Raw genomic sequence first — 20,134 nt, 5'->3', positions numbered from 1 at the left:
CCTAATTGGGCTGAAAATTATTTACTCTACATGTATCGTTCATCTATCTATGGCATATACGTATAATGGCAGGCCGAGCAATCAAATGCTCTTCCACAAGATGGCAGAAGATATAATTTACTTTACTATGGAAAAAGTTCAGTCCTGCTCAATCATTGTGGGATGTACTACAAGAAAAGGTCGACAGAGGGCGACATAAAATATTTGAATCGTGGTTGTTGGTCCTCTGTTGGCGAATCCCGGAAGTTGGTGACGTCTCAGACAAAACAAAGATGGCAGGAATGGGAAGCAGTAGCTATTGGGAAGGTAAGCGATTAAAATTTCACTCAAATGTCAAAAGTTTACCCTATCATTCTGTAGTGTTAACATCCTTTTGGTTGTTAGTCTGTGTGCACTCCAATGTGTCGTGTTTACGTGTCTCGTATCCTGGCTGCCCACAAGCTAGCTAACCAAGCGCTAAGTAACTTCACGTCATCGCATCAACACATTTGTTCTACGGGTTGTCACGCTCATTCGAAGCTAATATTTTGTGTTTAATAACGCAACAAATTCCCTTCGAAGATGTGATGAACTTGGCTTGGCTGTCTATGTTCTACCGGCCCAAGCTAAGTGGCGTTGACTTTGACACGAGTTGTTGTGCCTGTCATGTGTTTTAGATCTACGAAAACAGGCCAGGCAGTTGGAGAATGAACTGGACCTGAAGTTGGTTTCCTTCAGTAAACTGTGTACCACCTACAACAGTTCCAGGGATGCACGGCGAGGAGACACGTAAGATCACAATGATGCGCCACAATCATCTGCCTTGTAGGGAAATTGTTATGGATATAAATAGTAGATGTACTCCCTTGTGTTTACACTGTTGTGACGTGTCAATGTGGCTCCTGCTGTGGTCGTGGGTGCGCCATAATTACTGACTATTGGGGCTAACGAGGCTACCTTTTACTCTGAATTTGTTAGTTCCATCCATCCATCCATTATCTGAGCCGCTTCTCCTCACTAGGGTCGCAGGCGTGCTGGAGCCTATCTCAGCCGTCATCAGGCAGGAGGCGGGGTACACCCTGAACTGGTTGCCAGCCAATCGCAGGGCACATAGGAACAAACAACCATTCGCACTCACAGTCATGCCTACGGGCAATTTAGAGTCTCCAATTAATGCATGTTTTTGGGATGTGGGAGGAAACCGGAGTTCCCGGAGAAAACCCACACAGGCACGGGGAGAACATGCAAACTCGGGTCCTCAGAACTGTGAGACTGACGCTCTAACCAGTCGCCCACCGTGCCGCCTTTGTTAGTTCCATACAGTTTAAAATGTGATGTCCAGTTTAAACTCAACCAAGTAACACACCAGCTCACACTTTTTGGAATTTAGAGCATAATATATATATTGTTTCCCACGCAGTTTCAACACATTGCAGGAGTTATGTTTTTGCTCGTGTTTGACTCAAGACCTACCGTTTACTGCACTTAAAGAATATCTCAAAATGTGTCAATGTGACTCATTCAATTAGGTGCAGGAATGTGCCTTGAGAGTTAATCAGAATTAGTTTCCCTTATTTTTTTCTTCTGATTGTGAATTGTGTTTTGATCAATTTCCCCAAAACTTAAGCACATATCTTTTCACATAGCCCATTTTAAATAAAATCACTTGCTTCAGCAAGTGATTTAACTGTTAATTGAACTGTGCACATAGACCCATTTACTATTGAGAATCACCAAACGATTAGTGATATAATCAAGGTCATATTTACATACCATTGTAAGGATACATGCAAATATTACAGTACAGCAGTATTTGGTCACAGTGCCTGTGAGATTTCCCAGTCCACAATACACTCATTAAGAATGTGTGAGTTAACCCTTTTTTGCCACATAAAGATTCTCTACATAACACTTTATTTTGGGAATAATTTAATGCTTTAACTTAATTCTAGTCAACATTGAAAAAATACCAAATAACATCAGTTATTCAATTCATATATTTTTGTACATGTCGTTCCTTCCTCTAGGTCTGACACCACACCATTGCTAAATAACTCCACACAGGACAGGATGTTTGACACCATGTCAGTGGAGATGGAGCAGGTCCTGGCCAAAGTAAGTGAATTGTCTGTGACCATCAAAATGATCATTAATGACAATCATAACAAACTTTCGGCAATTTGGAGAATTTACATGGCAACTAAATGACAGGAAACAACTGAAAATTTTTGCTATAACTTAAATGCAGTTGGGGAAAAACATCTTTGAGCAGAATCACAGTTAAAATAATTTTAATATTGTTATGTTCAGTCTTTATTTTTACTTATTGTATGAATGTCATCATGTTATGTACTGTGTAATTTCTGCTGCCTCTTGGCTTTTGAAAAACACTTTTTTCTCTCTAAGCTTTTACCTGGTTAAATAAAGGATAAATAAAATGTAAAATGAGGCCTCCCCATGAGCTGCTGGACTGTGATGGATGGAATATGAAAATGGAAATTTAAAACGTAGTGGACCTTCACTTTTTAATCCAATGACACTGAAAATGGGTTCGCTGAAGTCAACTACTGCCTGAATATTGATAGTGTGCTGCTGTACTTATGGTTTATCAACAGTTAACTTATACACACACACACATAAATATGTATGGCGGATCTTAAACCACGTGTCTACAGACTCAGAATGAATATGCTTCATGCCTTCCTGCAAATGTTTACGCTTTTCAGACGCAGGACGCACATCAAACGGGATCCCTGGTTATTTACTATATTTTGGAATTAGTATTTTTTTGTATTTAAGGTATTGATGCAACTGTATTTAAAGGTCCCACGCCACACCTATTTTTATTCCCCCACCCCCAATAATCTTTGTCCTTTAATTGGGTTTGCAAGATCATTTGGGTGGGAAATTCCCTTTTTCAAGCTATTCTACTTGGTCCAATAGTCCTGGATTTCACATTTAATATTCGATATGTAAATAAACTTTGATGGGATTGCTGTTCTCCTAATTTGAATATGGGTAACAGCTTTGCCCTGATTGGTACTAGGCTATAACTCCGCGTCTATCATCATGTTAGTTTTTGCTTGACCTATGTTTTGATATATCCATATTTCCGATCCTGCTATGTCTTTGTCAGCTGACGACGGTAAATGACAAGATGGCGGAGTACACCAGTGCCCCGGGCACCGCTTCTCTGAATGCCGCACTCATGCACACTCTCCAGAGACACAGAGACATCCTACAGGTATGCCAATTTGTTCATCATCTTCCTAATTAGTTGGGTTGAACAGCTTAATTAAATCCATTCTCGTATCCATAAACGTATACATAATTTAATGATGTTATTCCTTGTCCTTACACTGTCTCTTCATTTTCTCATCCCAGGATTACACACATGAATTCCACAAAACCAAAGGAAATTTCTTAGCCATTCGGGAACGGGAAGACCTATTGGGATCTGTCAGAAAGGACATTGAGTAAGTAAAACATCATTAGGCTTTGCTGGTCATGTGCCACTGTTGTGAAAATATGTATTATGGTCCATTTACAGTGGGTCCAGAAAGTATTCAGACCCCCTTAAATTTTTCACTCTGTTATATTGCAGCCATTTGCTAAAATCATTTAATTTTTTTCCTCCTTAATGTACACACAGCACCCCATGTTGACAAAAAAAATTAATTGTTGAAATTCTTGCAGATTTATTAAAAAAGAAAAACTGAAATATCACACAGCCATAAGTATTCAGACCTTTTGCTGTGACACTCATATATTTAACTCTGGTGCTGTCCATTTCTTCTGATCATCCTTGAGATGGTTCTACACTTTCATTGGAGTCCAGCTGTGTATGATTGTACTGATTGGACTTGATTAGGAAAGTCACACGTCTGTTTATATAAGACCTTACAGCTCACAGTGCATGTCAGAGAAAATGAAAATCATGAGGTCAAAGGAACTGCCTGAAGAGCTCAGAGACAGAATTGTGGCAAGGCACAGATCTGGACAAGGTTACAAAAAAAATTCTGCTGCTCTTAAGGTTCCTAAGAGCACAGTGGCCTCCATAATTCTTAAATGGAAGCCGTTTGGGACGACCAGAACCCTTCCTAGAGCTGGCCGTCCGGCCAAACTGAGCAATCGGGGGAGAAGAGCCTTGGTGAGAGAGGTAAAGGAGAACCCAAAGATCACTGTGGCTGAGCTCCAGAGATTCAGTCGGGAGCTCTATCCTTTTGTAACATTTAAATTTATCAGGAAAAAATAATTGAAGAATATGTATTTGAGTGTGAATGGTTGTTATTGTGCCCTGCGATTGGCTGGCAACCAGTTCAGAGTGTATACCGCCTGTTACTCAAAATCTGCTGGGATAGGCTCTAGCTCACCTGCAACCCTCATAAGGATAAGCAGTACAGAAAATGGATAGTTGAAGGGATGCGCTGGATGCAGCTATTATTTGGACAGACAGGGGACACTAGAGATCTTCAGATACAGTTTACTTGAGATTTTTGTGTAACAGTGCTCATATGAATTACAAAATAGTCACACTCATATATGCAAACAACACATTCTGCATCTTGGACGACATGTTGTTGATCCTTATTCCAAAATACTGTAAACTGTGCATATTGCTGTTCCATTCATGAGAGCAAAATGAAGCAGAGAAGAATCAGACTCCTGTTCCTACTCTTATTGTCAGCGGCAAAAAATTGCAGCATCGGTGCCCTTTTAAAAAGCCTTGCTTCATCCCTGATGCTTGGATGGTCCAACTACAGTGACCGCACTGTCGCACTGTATTTCCATTCAGCACCTTTGGGTGGAATACCGGGAATGAAATGGGTGCATTTGCTATACAGTGTCTGCTTACGTACTTGTTTTTTTGCCACCCCCTCCAACAGCCTCTGTTCTTTATTTTGCTCTTTTTCCGTGTGAGGGTGGGGGTGAGTTAAATGACCAGAAACCAATGAGAGCACGGTAGCCAGCAGCTGTTAACTGCTGCTGATAAATGAGTTGCAACACAGGAATGGGTGTGTGATGTTTACTGTGTGATTGGTATAATAAGCCATCCACTAAAATTCACTAAGGGAGAGCCCTCTTTATAATTGTATTATGGTAGTGCTATTAAGAATTTGCATGCAAGAAATATTTTGGTGGTGTCCTATACAATGTTGTCTATGCCTTTCAATCGTCATTCATCTACTGTTAACTGCTATATGCAAATGTAGAATCCTGAATACTTACTACCAAAGCTGAAGTTATCTTTTTGTTTCACACCAAACAGCAGCTCAGAGTACCCATCCTTTTTGGAGTCCTTGGAAGGGGTGCGCGACAGCACTCCCGCTGGGGACTCCCTCATTATGCTGAGGAATTTCAGTGATCACGTGGGCAATGACAGTGAGACTGAAGCCATGTGGTGTTCTGTTATTGGACTTCTGTGTCCATAATAAACACCATGTTCAAATCTAAGGGTGTCCACTGCCATATGTGCACTAGGACACCCTCGGCCACAGTTCGCTGATCGACTTTGTGGTTGTGGCCGCATGTCGAGAACAAACGGATGAAGAGGGGCGGCGGAACTGTCAACTGATCACTACCTGGTGGTTCCGATGGTGGAGGAAGATGGCAGTCCGACCTGGCAGACCCAAACATATCGGGAGGGTCTATTGGGGATATGTGGCAGAGTCCTGTATCAGAAGGAATTTCAACTGCTCTGACAGAACTTGAGTCCGAGTGTGCCATGTTCCGTGCCTTCATTGTTGAGACGACCGGCGATGTGGGTGTTAGGTGGTCTGTACCTTTTGAAGGCAGCAAGCTCCAAAGCTGTTGTGGGACAACGGCAGTGAGGGATGCTGTCAAGCACAAGGTCGCTTGCTAGCTGCTATCGGTCCTTTTATTCCTGTGGGACTCTGGAGGCAGCTTATGGGTAATGGCTGGCCAAACGAAATTCAGCTTTGAGGTAAAAACTTGTGCGTGGGATTCTGGTTTACCATACGGCGTCTCATGATGGGAAATTGGTGCACCACCAACACTGTGTATAGTGGGAATGGGGCGCTGCTGACTTTGAGTCGGGACGTTGTGAGTCGCTGGGGAAAATACTTTGAAGCCCGAAGTCTTATGACAAAGTAGAGTCTTGGGACTCTGAGGTGGGCTCTCCTGTCTCTGTGAGTGAGGTTTTTTATTAATTATTTAACTTTTATTTATCCAGGTAATGCCGACCTGGCTGCAGACAGCAAAGTAAAATAAAGGTCGCTGAGGTAGTTAAAAAGCTCATCGTTGGCAGAGCCCCGGTGGAGGATAAGATCTGCCCAAAATTCATAAAGGCCTTGGATGTTGTGGGGTTGTCTTGATGGACTGGGGTGATTGTCACCCTTTTTAAGAAGGGGGACTGGAGCAGGAGTTCAACTACATAGATAGTTCCACCTACATATGCGGATCAGCCTCCCTGGCAAGTTCTATTCAGGGGTTTTGGAGAGAAGGGTCAGTCGGAAGTCAAATCTCACATTCAGGAGGAGTGTGGTTTTTGTCCTGGCTGTGAAACGGTGGACCAGCTTTGCGCACTCAGCAGATTCCTGGAGCGTGCATGAGAATTTGTCCATCCAGTCTGTGCTTTGTGGATTTGAAGAAAGCATTTGACGGTGTCCCTTGGGGAGCCCTGTGGTGGGTTTTACACATGTATGGCATACCGTACACCCTGATGCGGGCTGTTCGGTCCCTGTACAACAGAGTGTGGGTCGTGTCAGAGAAAAAAAACATTGCAGATGTAAGCGGCGACAATGTGTTTCCGCAGGGTGTCGGGCCTCTCCCTTAGAGAGAGGCATCTGGTTATGATGCTCACTGGTGAGGTGTTCTGGACACGTCCCACCAGGAAATGGGCATGGGGAAGACACAGGACAAGTTGGAGAGACAGTGTCCTGGCTAGCCTGGGAACTCCTTGGGATCCCCCTGGAAGAGGTGGACGAAGTGGCTGGGGTGAGTGAAGTCTGGGCTTACCTCCTGAAGCTGCTGCCCCCGCAATCTGACCCCCGATAAGCGGAAGAATATGGATGAATATGAATTCTCTGCTCAACATTGCAGTAAATTGCATTTTCACCTTGATGGTCATCATCATATAGATTCTTTGCCATCAGTACATTTCTGGGGTGGTATCACTAAAAGCAAAACATACTTTGTGTGGAGATAGTCCTTTAAACTGAAGTCTCACATGACTTGCAATATTAGTAGGTTTCAAAATATATGAACTCGGGAATTCTAAGGTTCCATTGTGTCTGGTCCTTGACTGTTTCTCAACCTTCACATTCAGTTAAGACAATTCCAATTTGTAGTTGCTGTATACTGTATACCAGGGTAGAAGGAGTTTAAATTTAAAAAGCTTGCACAATCAGCTATGTAGTGTTGCAGTTATTTTCCATCTGTATGACTCTTCTGAATTTTGATAGTTCTTCTCTCTGTGGAACCATTCGTTTGTTGTTTTAAGTCGTGGCTTATGCAAGTGGACGTTTCCTCTCGCTGCTGCTTCACATTAAAGCCTTTCTACCAGTGAACCACAGAAAGGCTTTTAATGGAAAAGAGATGAAAGGAAATGCTGTGGTATTGGCGCCTTCTATTATATAGAAACCGATCGACACAAAAGTTATGCCAAAATGGGAATTCACAATGTTAATGTAAGATTGAGTTGTAGCTGCAGAGTACGTGATATGTCGCAAAGCACCATTTACTATTCCACTGTTTGAAGAAGAGATTTTGAGTTATAGTTTGAGGGTTCACCATTAAAGATTCAGAAAGTCAGAGCTTCAATAAGATTCTCAACCCCACCCTGAAGCGATTCACACGCCACTTTCCTTAATTATTCAAAGCATCACCCTGTGGCAACAGGAAATTACTCTTGGTAGTGCCACAGTCAGCCTAATGTGTCTTTGGAAGTCTCAGAGAGATGTTTAGGGATTTAAGCATCTGTTCCATGCCTTTGACTTAGAGGGCATGCATGGATTTTTTCATTACTTAAAACAATAAAACCAGTCTTCTGCGCAAACAGTTTTAAATTGTTTGTTGTCTTTATTTTAACCTGTATGTGTTTCTTCTCCTGCTTTTTAGAATGTATAAAAGTGGTTCTGGGGTCAACAACAGAAGAACAGAGCTGTTTCTTAAGGAACATGAGCATCTGAGAAAGTAAGTTCCTGTTCAATTCTCTTATGTAAGACAAGTTGATGCTTTGTGTTTTTCTGCATCTCAAGCATAGCTCAGTTGGATCAAAAGGCAGTGGTGGGCTCAGGCTGAGCATGTCGTACCTCGGACTTACCTGACTTAATCCACCTCTTAATACCACCACTATCAAGTCACAGTTATAGAAGCCATCAATATTATAGAAATATAGCGCACAACTGTGCCACGTACATCATCTGGAGCACTGCAAAATATTATCCAATAACATGACAAAAAGAAAACACTGACATGAAATACATCATACTTACCAGAGGTGCTGGTTATTAAATGTCTTAGCATGGGCAGATCGCTTCAGTCGTGTTTTGCTAGTCGAACTTGGCTTGCGCTGACCAGACAAACAATGGAAAAATGCTTACTTTATTGTGGGCCGGCTTGCTTAGGCAAATTTGAAATCTGATTGGTTAAAGAAACACTCCCACTGTTAATGTAGTTTAGGTTACATCGGCCTGCACTCCTGATTCTGAAGCGTCTGGCATTAGTCTTTAGCCCAGCAGAGAAAGCATGTTGGCCCTGAAGGCTCACTACTGGCAAAAGGTAAAATTAGAGGGATCAGCATGTGTGTGAGAGAAGCAACCTATGAGGACAATAAAATTGGATCTCAGTAGGGTGTGCACACACTTAAATGAGTGCTAAATGAGACACTTGCACAATATTGTAATGACTTTCTATTGTAAACTAGCTTTCCTGTAACAGTCTATTGGATTGTTGAATAGTCACTATGACACAAAAAGAAATGGAAGCACTTCCTTCTATGCATGCTAGCCCAGTACATCTCATCAGGATTCTGACAAATGAAATTATCCCACTGAACCACAGCCCATATTACAGGGCTTCCCCCCACCATGGATGGAAGAGGAAATAGGAGAGTGAAGATGTACATTAAGTTACACTTGATTGATTGACACTTGATACTATCAGGGCCATTGCATAGGAAATAATGCTTTAAGGGTTAGGGTTGAATGTCTAAAATGTATTAGTAGCCCGAGTCGCACTTGTATAGCACAGATTATGCACTATGAATCAGAGTTGGATTACAACCCCAATTCCAATGAAGTTGGGACGTTGTGTTAAAAATAAATAAAAACAGAATACAATGATTTGCAAATCATGTTCAACCTATATTTAATTGAATACACTACAAAGACAATATATTTAATGTTTAAACTGATAAACTTTAGTGTTTTTAGCAAATAATCATGAACTTAGAATTTTATGGCTGCAACACGTTCCAAAAAAGCTGGGACAGGGTCATGTTTACCACTGTGTTACATTACCTTTTCTTTGAACAACATTCAATAAACGTTTGGGAACTGAGGACACTAATTGTTGAAGCTTTGTAGGTGGAATTATTTCCATTTCTTGCTTGATGTACAGCTTCAGCTATTCAACAGTCCGGGGTCTCTGTTGTCTTATTTTACGCTTCATAATGCGCCACACATTTTCAATGGGAGACAGGTCTGGACTGCAGGCAGGTCAGTCTAGTACCCGCACTCTTTTACTACGAAGCCATGCTGTTGTAACACGTGCAGAATGTGGTTTGGCATTGTCTTGCTGAAATAAGCAGGGGCGTCCATGAAAAAGACGTTGCTTGGATGGCAGCATATGTTTCTCCAAAACCTGTATGTAACTTTCAGCATTAATGGTGCGTTTGCAGGTGTGTAAGTTACCCATGCCATTGGCACTAACACAGCCCCATACAATCACAGATGCTGGCTTTTGAACTTTCCGCCCAAAACTGTCCGCATGGTTCTTTTCCCCTTTGGCCTGGAGGACACAACGTCCACAATTTCCAAAAACAATTTGAAATGTGGACTCGTCGGACCACAGAACACTTTTCCACTTTGCATCAGTCCATCTTAGATGAGCTCGGGCCCAGAGAAGCCGGCGGCGTTTCTGGGTGTTGTTGATAAATGGCTTTTGGTTTGCATAGTAAGAGTTTCAAGTTGCACTTACGAATGTAGCGCCGAACTGTATTTACTGACATTGGTTTTCTGAAGTGTTCCTGAGCCCATGTGGTGATATCCTTTACACATTGATGTCAGTTTTTTATGCATTGCCGCCTGAGGCATCGAAGGTCACGGGCATTCAATGTTGGTTTTCGGCCTTGCCGCTTACATGCAGTGATTTCTCCAGATTCTCTGAACCTTTTGATGTTAGTATGGACCGTAGATGATGAAACCCCTAAATTCCTTGCAATTGTACGTTGAGGACCATTGTCCTTAAACTGTTCGACTATTTTCTCACGCACTTGTTCACAAAGAGGTGAACCTCGCCCCATCTTTGCTTGTGAAAGACTGAGCAATTCAGGGAAGCTCCTTTTATACCCAATCATGGCACCCACCTGTTCCCAATTCCCTGTTCACCTGTGGGATGTTTGATGAGCATTCCTCAACTTTCTCAGTCTTTTTTGCCACCTGTCCCATCTTTTTCGGAATGTGTTGCAGCCATAAAATTCTAAGTTAATGATTATTTGCTCAAAACAATCAAGTTTATCAGTTTGAACGTTAAATATCTAGTCTTTGTAGTGTATTCAATTAAACAATTGAACATGATTTGCAAATCATTGTATTCTGTTTTTATTTGTTTAACACAACGTCCCAACTTCATTGGAATTAGGGTTGTACTTCAGTTTTTGTTCAACTTGTTCTAAATTATCTTGTAGCACCTCACCTAATTTCTGTTATAGAAGTCGTGCATGTTCGTCAGGAGGTCAGCCTTAGTAAGATTGACCTGGACTAATTTAGTTTAGCCGGTGATGTTGCACACTTATTACATTTTCTTTAAGTGCTGTCGATCTTTGTGCCGTAATCTGTGCTTCATATCTGTGACTCCCATTCATTGTATCTGTTTTTCCATCTCTTCGCCATAAAGGTGGGCGTTCATTAATAAACCAGAGGGAAGGAGGTGCAGCTCCATTAAAGGTTTATGCTAGAAAGACTAATGGGGGTGGTCACACTGATAGGGACTTCCTGTCAAAAATAATGCTTTTATGTCTCTGGTTTCAACATTGTTTTTTTACAGATTGACCAGAAGTATGCAATCAGTCATGGCCCCATAAAATGGATAACTTTGGTATTATAAAGGTTCAGCTCAATCGTGTTCAATGTAGCACTATTAGATTCACTAGTAACCTTTTCGCATCTTCCCTCACAATTGCTTTTGTATAAATTACCAAATTAACACAAGCAACTTTTTTCAAAAGGTTTTCATACAAACTAAGGTCTTCCTGTAAAATGTTATACATGATATACATATACAGTAATCCCTTGTAATATCATGGTTCACCTATTGTGGATTCAGTGCATTGCATATTTTTTAAAATCACATTTATATTTTTGACGGGATTTCTTCATAGAATTAAAAAAAAATTATTGTGGTAAAATCAGGATTTTGTAGCCTAAAACAAAAAAAACATCTTAAAATTTATTAAAACACATTTCACTGAATAAAATACTTGTACAATGCAGTACAAGAGTTTAGTTGTGCTGAGCGCCGAGATTGCTGAGTGTCTTGAACGGATCGCTTCTCTTTGCGTGCAGGGGCCAGCTACTGTTTTCACATTGTCGCACTAGCCGTGTTTCGTTACTTTATCAATAAATGTAAGATAAATAGACTCTTGTTGTTTATCATTGGAATACGTTGTTTTAAGTCCTGCGATGCCGCCATGATTATAGATGGTAGCAGCTGACTAGCTGAAAAGATTCAATTTCTCGACATGTTGAAGGAAGGGAGAACGTTTGTAGTTGTCGGCAGCTACTAAGGCATCAAGCAAAGCAAGGCAAATTTATTTATATAGTCCATTTCATACACAAGGTAAATGAATTCGGTCCACAAAGAAAGACGAAAAGAATATAAGGGTGACCTCTGTAGTCCTTTTCCTGGCTGTGCAGAACATTCAAAATCTGTATCACTTTCAACTTCCGTGGTGAGTACCCTAATATAAATTTTTTTAATGTTGTTGGTATTATGTATGTTAAACACTTTTTAAAGAGTATAGGAATGTTTATAAGAATATGGCAGACGTTTATATGAGTGTGGGAAAGATTAATAAGTGTAGGACTGGGGCGATTCATACACTTTTAATTTGTAAACAAATCAGGGCTTTCACTTATTGTGGGGGTGGTACGCAACCTAACCCCTGCAATCACTGAAGCATCACTGTACATGTATTTTTTTTAAATCCCCCATTTAGTTTATGAATTGTAATTAAGAACAGTACTCGTTCATAGATTTTGCCTCAGTTCCATTTCTCCTTTGACAACTGACATAGTTTTGCATCTCAAAGTCTCATTGTGAATAATTTAGCAATGCAATGCAAAAATGCTCTACAGTGCATGAACTATTCTTTGTAAGGTGCATGCAGTAAAGAACTTTAATTAGCTTTGAATCTGGGAATCAACATTAATTAAATCTTGTCATCACGGGTCACTTTTGCTGATGCAGTCTCAGGTCTGCAGAGATTGCATGATTTGCTGACTGTTTTCTTTTTACAAATTGTTTCCCTTCAGCAGATAGAGATTTGTTGCCTTATGAGTGTTCTAACGAAGGTTTCTGTAAATAATTAGTCAACAAATCTCTCTTGGTTTACGTAATACTGTATGCTCATCTTTAAGCTTTGAGTAAAGGAGAACATGAGCTTGCATGAAAATATGTTTGTCAGCTTTTGTGTGATCACTTTTTTTTTTTTTTTGGTCCTATAGAAAGCCGCATATATGTGAATATTCTCATGGAACACAATGTGAGGTTATATTTTTGGCTGCACTGGTTACCAGCATAAGTAAAACTGCATACCTGATTTCCACATCAGGTGTGGCTTGAGCCAGGGGATTGGACTAAATTGTGGTGGTAGTCCTAAGAAATAAAGATGGTTGTCGGCAGTCTGTTTTTTGTTAGCCTTTGTACATCTCAAGTCACATGCTTTTTATTTCCAGTTTGCGCTAACCAATGACCCACAATCCATTCGTGCGAAGTTTGGCTATAAGCCTTGACTTTGAAATGGGTGCCAGTTAAGATCAAGTTATTGGGTTCTCATAAAAAGTTTAAATTTCATTGTGACAGAGAGAGCAGAACTTCAGTTTACTGCCAATTTGCAAACAGGAAGCTCGCCGAACACTTGGAATATGAAGTTCACTGTCAGTGAGACTACACTCCACAGGAGCATGTTGGGCAATACTTGTGTCATGGTTCTGCTGGGGATGAGTCCCTTGACATTTATAAGTTTATTATAATTGTTTTACAACGTTAAGCATCAGCGGTACTTCATAGAATGTATACATACAACAGCTAGTTTGACTGAACATTAATGATGTGACATGCGAGACTGTTCACCTACAGTCCGATAGGTGGCTGTAATGTGCATTACCACAGACTGGATGCCAACTGTCACCTGGATCTGGCCAATCACTCGCCACACTTGTTCCCAATTCAAGTGGACACTAATGATAAACAAGGAATAGAACTAATGCTGCGGCAACATAAAATTTTTACAGTTTCATACACAATACCTGTAATGTAACCCTCAATTATTCTCTCACGTCAATATATTCTGTGGTTTTATGTCGAACATCTTGGTCAAAGTCAGCTAGAATAATGCTTCAGCTCCCCTGTGAGGACAAACATTATTGAAAATGGATGGAAGGTTTAAGACCAAACACATCGCTTCTCGTTTCATAGTAACTTTAAAAGGGCTTGTTTTCTCCACCCTCGGTATAGAACTAAGCTCTGTCACCTGGATCTAACTTGGTAACACGCTAGCCAAACAGTAAACTTATTCATCTTTAAGGTAAAAGTTGAAGATTCTGAGTGTCTTTAATGGTTTGTTGTGGGCAAGGTTGTATTGAAATGGGAGAGGCCTTTAGCATTTAATTGCTCTCAAAATGGCAATAGTCTGGTAACAGAAACCACACATTAAGCATGACTTTGAAGAGTTCCTGAAAGTGGCCCATCAACCATGGAAGACAGTCTGTTCGGTTCTGGCTTAAAGGACCTATAGCATTCAGGTGGCCTATATAGTTCACTAACAAGTTATCTTTATATTTTTTGCTCCAGAAAAATGAAACTGGCTGTCATTTTCCACTAATATCAATCCATTTTGGAGCTATCTGCAGATAAATAATTGCCCTGGAAACGCCCCTTTTTCACCGCCAAAATCGATACGCCACCATGTCGTGGTGTGACGTCAGTGACGGAACTGGAGACCAAATTCGCTGCATTGTTGATGTCGAGAAAGTAGTGAATTGTACTATAAAGTGGCAGTATTTGCTCATATTTTATAGATTTTCGTTGTTGGGTAGAATCCCCCCCACCTCCAAAATGGCAATTTTTCAGGAAAAACTAAACAAAAACCATCTTGCTTGATTTTCCAAACACTACTTTGTTCAAGTTGGTATTGTACCTTATATTGCTGTTATATACTGTTGCTCAATCACATCCACACAACAGCACTCCAAAATTATGTTCAATCACTAATTTGATATGCTAGAAAAATAGCTCATTTATTACATCATAGACTATGACTAGAGTCTGAGCAAGGCCATAGTGACATTATTGTAATTTGTTTTTTAATTTTAATTTTTAAGTTTTTTTTTTTTTTTTTTTAAATAAAGATCTCTGTGTCCCTAGGTGCATATCAGAGGATTTTTCTCTTTGCTTCTCTTGAGAAGTGGCAATTGTCCTGATTGATACATTGTCTCTCACTTAATGCAGTTAAAATGTTCATTACGCCTGCTTGTCAGCACCAGAAATAACTCTTTGCCACAGCGCTTCCGGGTGTTAACTAACATATCCATGTCTTTCCTTTCATGTGTAGTTCTGACCGACTGATGGATGACACAATAAGGTAAGAACCTTGAATCGCATCCACATGAGGAAACTCACGCTATAATTTTCCACCATTGTGTTACTTTACTGCTGCTGTCACATCAAGGAGTCAACCCAGGCTCAATATCACACACATGGACAAATTTTTTGGTGTCCTATCGTTAAAGAAAGGAAAAACACAATGGTGACTGAAATAACTTGAAACTGACAGGAGTGGAATTTGCCAAAATGCATATTGACAAGCCCAAACATTTCTGGGAGGAAGCCCTTTGGATATGTAAAAGGCGAAACTTGAGCTTTTTGGCTAGTCACACCAGCTCCATTTACAGTTTCAGAAATGAAGTTTACAAGGAAAAGAACACTCGACCTGTTAGGGGTTAAACCAATTAGTCAACGTGTTCACCACTCTGCATCACGTGTTTTGGCATTAACAACATGGATGCCTCGCTAGAAAGCAACAAGTATGGAGGGTGTTAGGTTCACGCAGCAAACTACCGTATTTTCACGACCATAGGGCGCACCGTATTAAAAGGCGCAGTCTCATTTACGGGGTCTATTTCTGTATTTAACACATACATAAGGCCCACCGTATTATTGGGCGCAGGCATGGTAAAACATACGCTAGCTTAAAACATACGCTAGCATGCATGCACGCTAAAACAATGTTTTTAAAAAAGCAGCGGGAGCAAAACTGAGTTCTTTATTGTACTTTATTGAAGTAGTTAATACTGTACTCACGTTATTTTTTGATCAACCTCATCCACAAAGCCATCAAAGTCCTCGTCTTCTGTATCCGAAATGAACAGCTGGGCAAGTTCTCAATCAAAACACGCCGGGTTCGAGTCAGTCTCGACAGTGCAAGCAGACACGTTAGCCAAAGCATCCACAATCCATTCACAAATTGTGGCGTAACTCGCCCGGCGCTGCCTCCTAGTCTTAGTCAAGCTGTATTCGCCATCTGTCATCCATGGCTCCCACGCCGCTCGCAACTTCACTTTGAACGCCCTGTTTACACGGATATCCAGCGGTTGGAGTTCCTTCGTCAAGCCTCCCGGGATGATGGCAAGCCCCGAGTTATTGCACTCAGTCGAATGGTGACTGTAGAGATGCTTCTCCCGGCTGTTCTTTGTTCATTAATCCTTTGCTCGAGTTGGTCTTCCAACTCTGGTCACTTCACCTTGTTTCCATGTTTAGTTTTTCTTTCTTTTTTTCCCGCGGAAACTCAGCTTCGTCTTCTTGACTTGGCGAAGCTCGTTTTCCTGCTTCCTCCGCTTGCGAACCATGGATTCGTGGATCTTGAATTCTCTCGCGGCTGCTCGATTCCCATGTTCCTCCGTGTAACTGATAGCTTGCGTTTTAAACTGTGCTTCGTAAGCGTGTCACTTCGTAGGTGACATTTTCGGGGGTCCTTAGCCAAACCGATGTTCTTTTGCACAATGCACACCCCGGAAATGCTCCCAGTCAGTCAAGTGGTTAAAAAAAAAACAAAAAAACACCCCGGCGCTATATACCTACTGGGGGCGTGGCTTTAGCGTCCTACTTCACGCACCCTTCCCCTGTCCTCAGCCACGTCCGCTTTTCCTCTGTGTAAGCAGCGTGTCGGCAGGAAATGCAAAAAATAAGTCAAGCGGAGCGCTCATCACACAACAACATTTCTACATGTTGGAACTCGGTGCACACATAAGGCGCGCCCATTATAAGGCGCCCCGTCCTTTTTGGAGAAAATGTAAGACTTTTAAGTGCGCCTTATGGTCGTGAAAATACGGTAACTCAAGCTGACAAACAGCGCGTCTGCATAGACAATGAAACAACTTACTTTGTCATTGTGGGATATTTTATGTAGATTTATTTTTTATTTTCTTTTTTTTTTTAAAGAAAACTATACTCAAATCATCTTCAGAATATGTCTGTAATATAGAAAAATGTGGAAAACGTGAAGTAGTGTGAATACTTTCTGGTGGCACTGTAAGCCCTGTGACAGAACTGTTTTGTACAACAATGTAGAATTGCCCAACCAAGTTTTTATTTTTATTTTTTATTAATGGAATCTAATCAAACCCAACTCAAGTTGCTCACTGTACAGATAAACCTGGGAGTCGTGATACCATCCCGGTTTTAAATGCTGGCCATTCAATAATGTCCACCGTGATAAGGAATTGCACTTTTACCTTGATGCAATAAACAACTCCTGTCATTTCATTTTTCTCGAGGCGTCATAAATTCCTCCCGTCTCTGCTCCTTTTTCCTGCCCTCAGGCCTGCCGAAATTACAAATATATTGGATCTGGTCAACGATGGCTCCTCTGGGACTGACTGCTCCAGCTGTCTTGATTAGTGGCCTTTGTCACTGAAATAGCAAAAATCCTGCACACACGCATGTGCAAGTGTAAATCAGTTTTAATATGTGGCTTAATCAGTGAACAGGAATGGTTGTTCTTCCTAAATTAACACAACTTACTGATGCTGGTTTCATCGGAGTATTATCTAACTAGCTTTTTCATCCGATCACCTTTTGCTTTCAAACTGCAATTGGTGACTGCTCTGATTTCCATGCGGTCGTTCATATTGAAAGCAAGACTGTGGGAAGTTGCTGCAGTCAGCAAGAGTTTGTACCTGACTGAGGAGAACATGATCGCCGCCTTCACATTGCTTGGGGGACTTTACTGCCCCCCTCAGCAGCTTCCACCCCCAGGGAGGCGCATGGCCTCACACGACACTGCTGGTGTGTGCGACGCTTTCTGACAAGCTGCTCTTGAAAGGTGCCTTCCACGTGGCCAAACAACTGTGATGTATGAAATGATTTCCTCAACATTGTTTCTGAGAGAGGCTGCCTCACTGGGATGGAAGGTGGTCCCATGTACGTCCTCATAGCGTTCAAAACTCTAAAAGAAACTTTGGAAAGACTCAGCAAATAATTAACAAATGCATATTTTGGACAAAATGCTGGCATATGTAGGATTCCCCGTTGTTTTGTGCTGATTCCCTTTCATATTATCCATATCATTTGCTCGTCTTTTGCAGTATTGCCATGGCGACCAAGGAGAATATGACATCCCAAAGGGGCTTGCTGAAATCCATACAGAGTCGAGTCAACACGCTGGCCAGTATCCTTTTTACCGCTGCCAAACTTGAAAGCTAGCGGTATTGGTTTCCCCCTGATGGTTAATTTGTGCATTACTTATTCTTTAGCAGATTCTGGTGAAGCGACAGCTCATATTTCCATTAAACTTTGTAGATAGTTGGCAGACTCTGCCTGATTTAAACCCACAGAATATTGTAATTTGTGATAATATATGTAACAAACCTGTTTCCAGCTTTTTGCGTTCTCTAGTAATCAGCAGTAGAACATGGCTTGGATTCACCAAAAACAGGTTTCTGACCCAAAGGTGGTGAAAACCACCTTTTTTGTGAAAAGAAACACACTTTGTACTACCAAACACGACACACACTGTTTATACCATACATTTAAATAACTCTGTTCGAGGTGTGAGGGGCCTCAACTTGTCCGCCTTTTAACGTGTTGGCATTTCTCTCCCTCATAATGGACGTGGCAAGCCGAGAGTCTAATCTTTAATCAAAAGTTGTGCTGATCTCATATCCAAAGCAGTGCAACGCCACCATCTATAGGGATCTGTTAGTACTGCTTTCCTTTTTCTTTTTTTTTTTTTTTAAATTGTTTTCAATAGGATCACTCGGTATTTATTGTCCTTAACTGTTTGCTCTCCAAGACCGTTTCCCAGCCATCAACAGTCTCATCCAGCGAATCAACCTCCGGAAGAGACGGGACTCCCTCATCCTCGGCACTGTGATTGGCGTCTGCACCGTTCTCCTCTTGCTCTACGCTTTTCACTGAATATTTAAAAGGAGCAGATAGGCTCTTTGTAATACACGTCTACCAGGAATTCGGCTCATTGATTGAGGACTCTGGAGACTCCTTAGCACGAGGACGTAAGGTCTTTTCAACAAGATCTACTGAACTTATATCTAGCTTTGGGACAGATGGACAATTTACTGGTTGGCGGATTATTTCCACCAGCAACAGGAAACTAAAGTACTAATAACTCAAAACTTGTATTCTAACTCACTTGAAGAGACAATGTGCTGAGAAACGTTGGAATATGTGATCGTTTTCTTTTTTTTTTTTTTCACATTGGGAAGATTTTTATTTGAACGGTTCTTTTTAATTGATGTGCAAGTTTGAAATGGACTTCAATGTGAGTCAATAAATTATTCATATCCATTTATTGTGAGAAATAAATTTAAATTTAAGTGGATTTTCTTTTTACTCCGTTGTGACAGAGTGGAATGTATAAAGCTCACCTGGCATTGCAGTTTTTGCATGTCATCAATATTAAACTAAATTAACTTTGCGCTTGTGTAACATTTAAGAATGTAAAAATTGTTTTTTTTTTTTTTTTTTTTTAAGTTCTTCCAGTTTTACGATGACCGAAGTATGACTGTATTTGGTGCTTATTCTTTAGGCAGAAGGCAATTACAACACAAATCCCCAGGCCTAATCAAAGGATGCAAAGTACTATCAATCAGAATGAGTCAGCATGATGCCAGAGATGGACATCTTATCTGCTTTGATTTTTATGTTCATCCCCTCTCACAAATAAGATGCTTCAGATGTGTCGATTCTATGTACAGCTGTCTTCACAATAATAGCAGTGTTTAAAAGCAGAAATGACCTCAGCCAAATGTTTCTTGTAGTTGCAGAGCAGACCTGGAAAATGTTTAGGAGGAATTTGGGACCATTACTCTTTACAGAACTGTTTCAGTTCAGCAATATTCTTAAACTGCCAGGTGTGAATCGCTCACGAGGTCATGCCACAGCATCTTAATTTGGTTCAAGTATTTTTTCTTGCATCTGCAGATTGGTAGATAAATAGATGTATCAAATGTGTTATTCCTTTACAGAAAGTTAAAAAGGAATTGTAATAAAAAAAAAAAATTAAAAAAAAGACAACCGTTTACCGGATAAACTGCTTGAATATTTTGTTCTCCTTTGAAACAATGACCTCATACTAAGTGAGCAACCACTGTTTCTGAGAATGGCTTCACAATCCGCGTTGCATGGAGTCGACCAACTTCAGCCACCTGTCAACTGCTATTCAGCCAAGGACGAT

The 20,134-nt window shown here is 40.9% G+C and overlaps 1 protein-coding gene across 1 annotated transcript; it reads left to right on the top strand.

Annotated features, from left to right (window-relative positions):
- The first annotated feature begins 166 nt into the window (after positions 1-166).
- On the top strand, positions 167-19,279 carry gosr1 (golgi SNAP receptor complex member 1). The gene is made up of 9 exons (XM_061782694.1): positions 167-306; positions 657-768; positions 2,007-2,094; positions 3,116-3,223; positions 3,364-3,455; positions 8,059-8,133; positions 14,996-15,025; positions 18,027-18,109; positions 18,734-19,279. The coding sequence occupies exons 1-9, from the start codon at positions 273-275 to the stop codon at positions 18,856-18,858; spliced, it is 747 nt and encodes a 248-aa protein (XP_061638678.1). The 5' UTR covers positions 167-272; the 3' UTR covers positions 18,859-19,279.
- Positions 19,280-20,134: the final 855 nt, after the last annotated feature.

Source organism: Phyllopteryx taeniolatus, chromosome 8 (genome assembly GCF_024500385.1).
Source record: "Phyllopteryx taeniolatus isolate TA_2022b chromosome 8, UOR_Ptae_1.2, whole genome shotgun sequence".
NCBI lineage: Eukaryota > Metazoa > Chordata > Actinopteri > Syngnathiformes > Syngnathidae > Phyllopteryx > Phyllopteryx taeniolatus.
The sequence above is the reverse complement of the archived record's forward strand: the minus strand, read 5'-3'. Positions and strand labels throughout refer to the sequence as shown.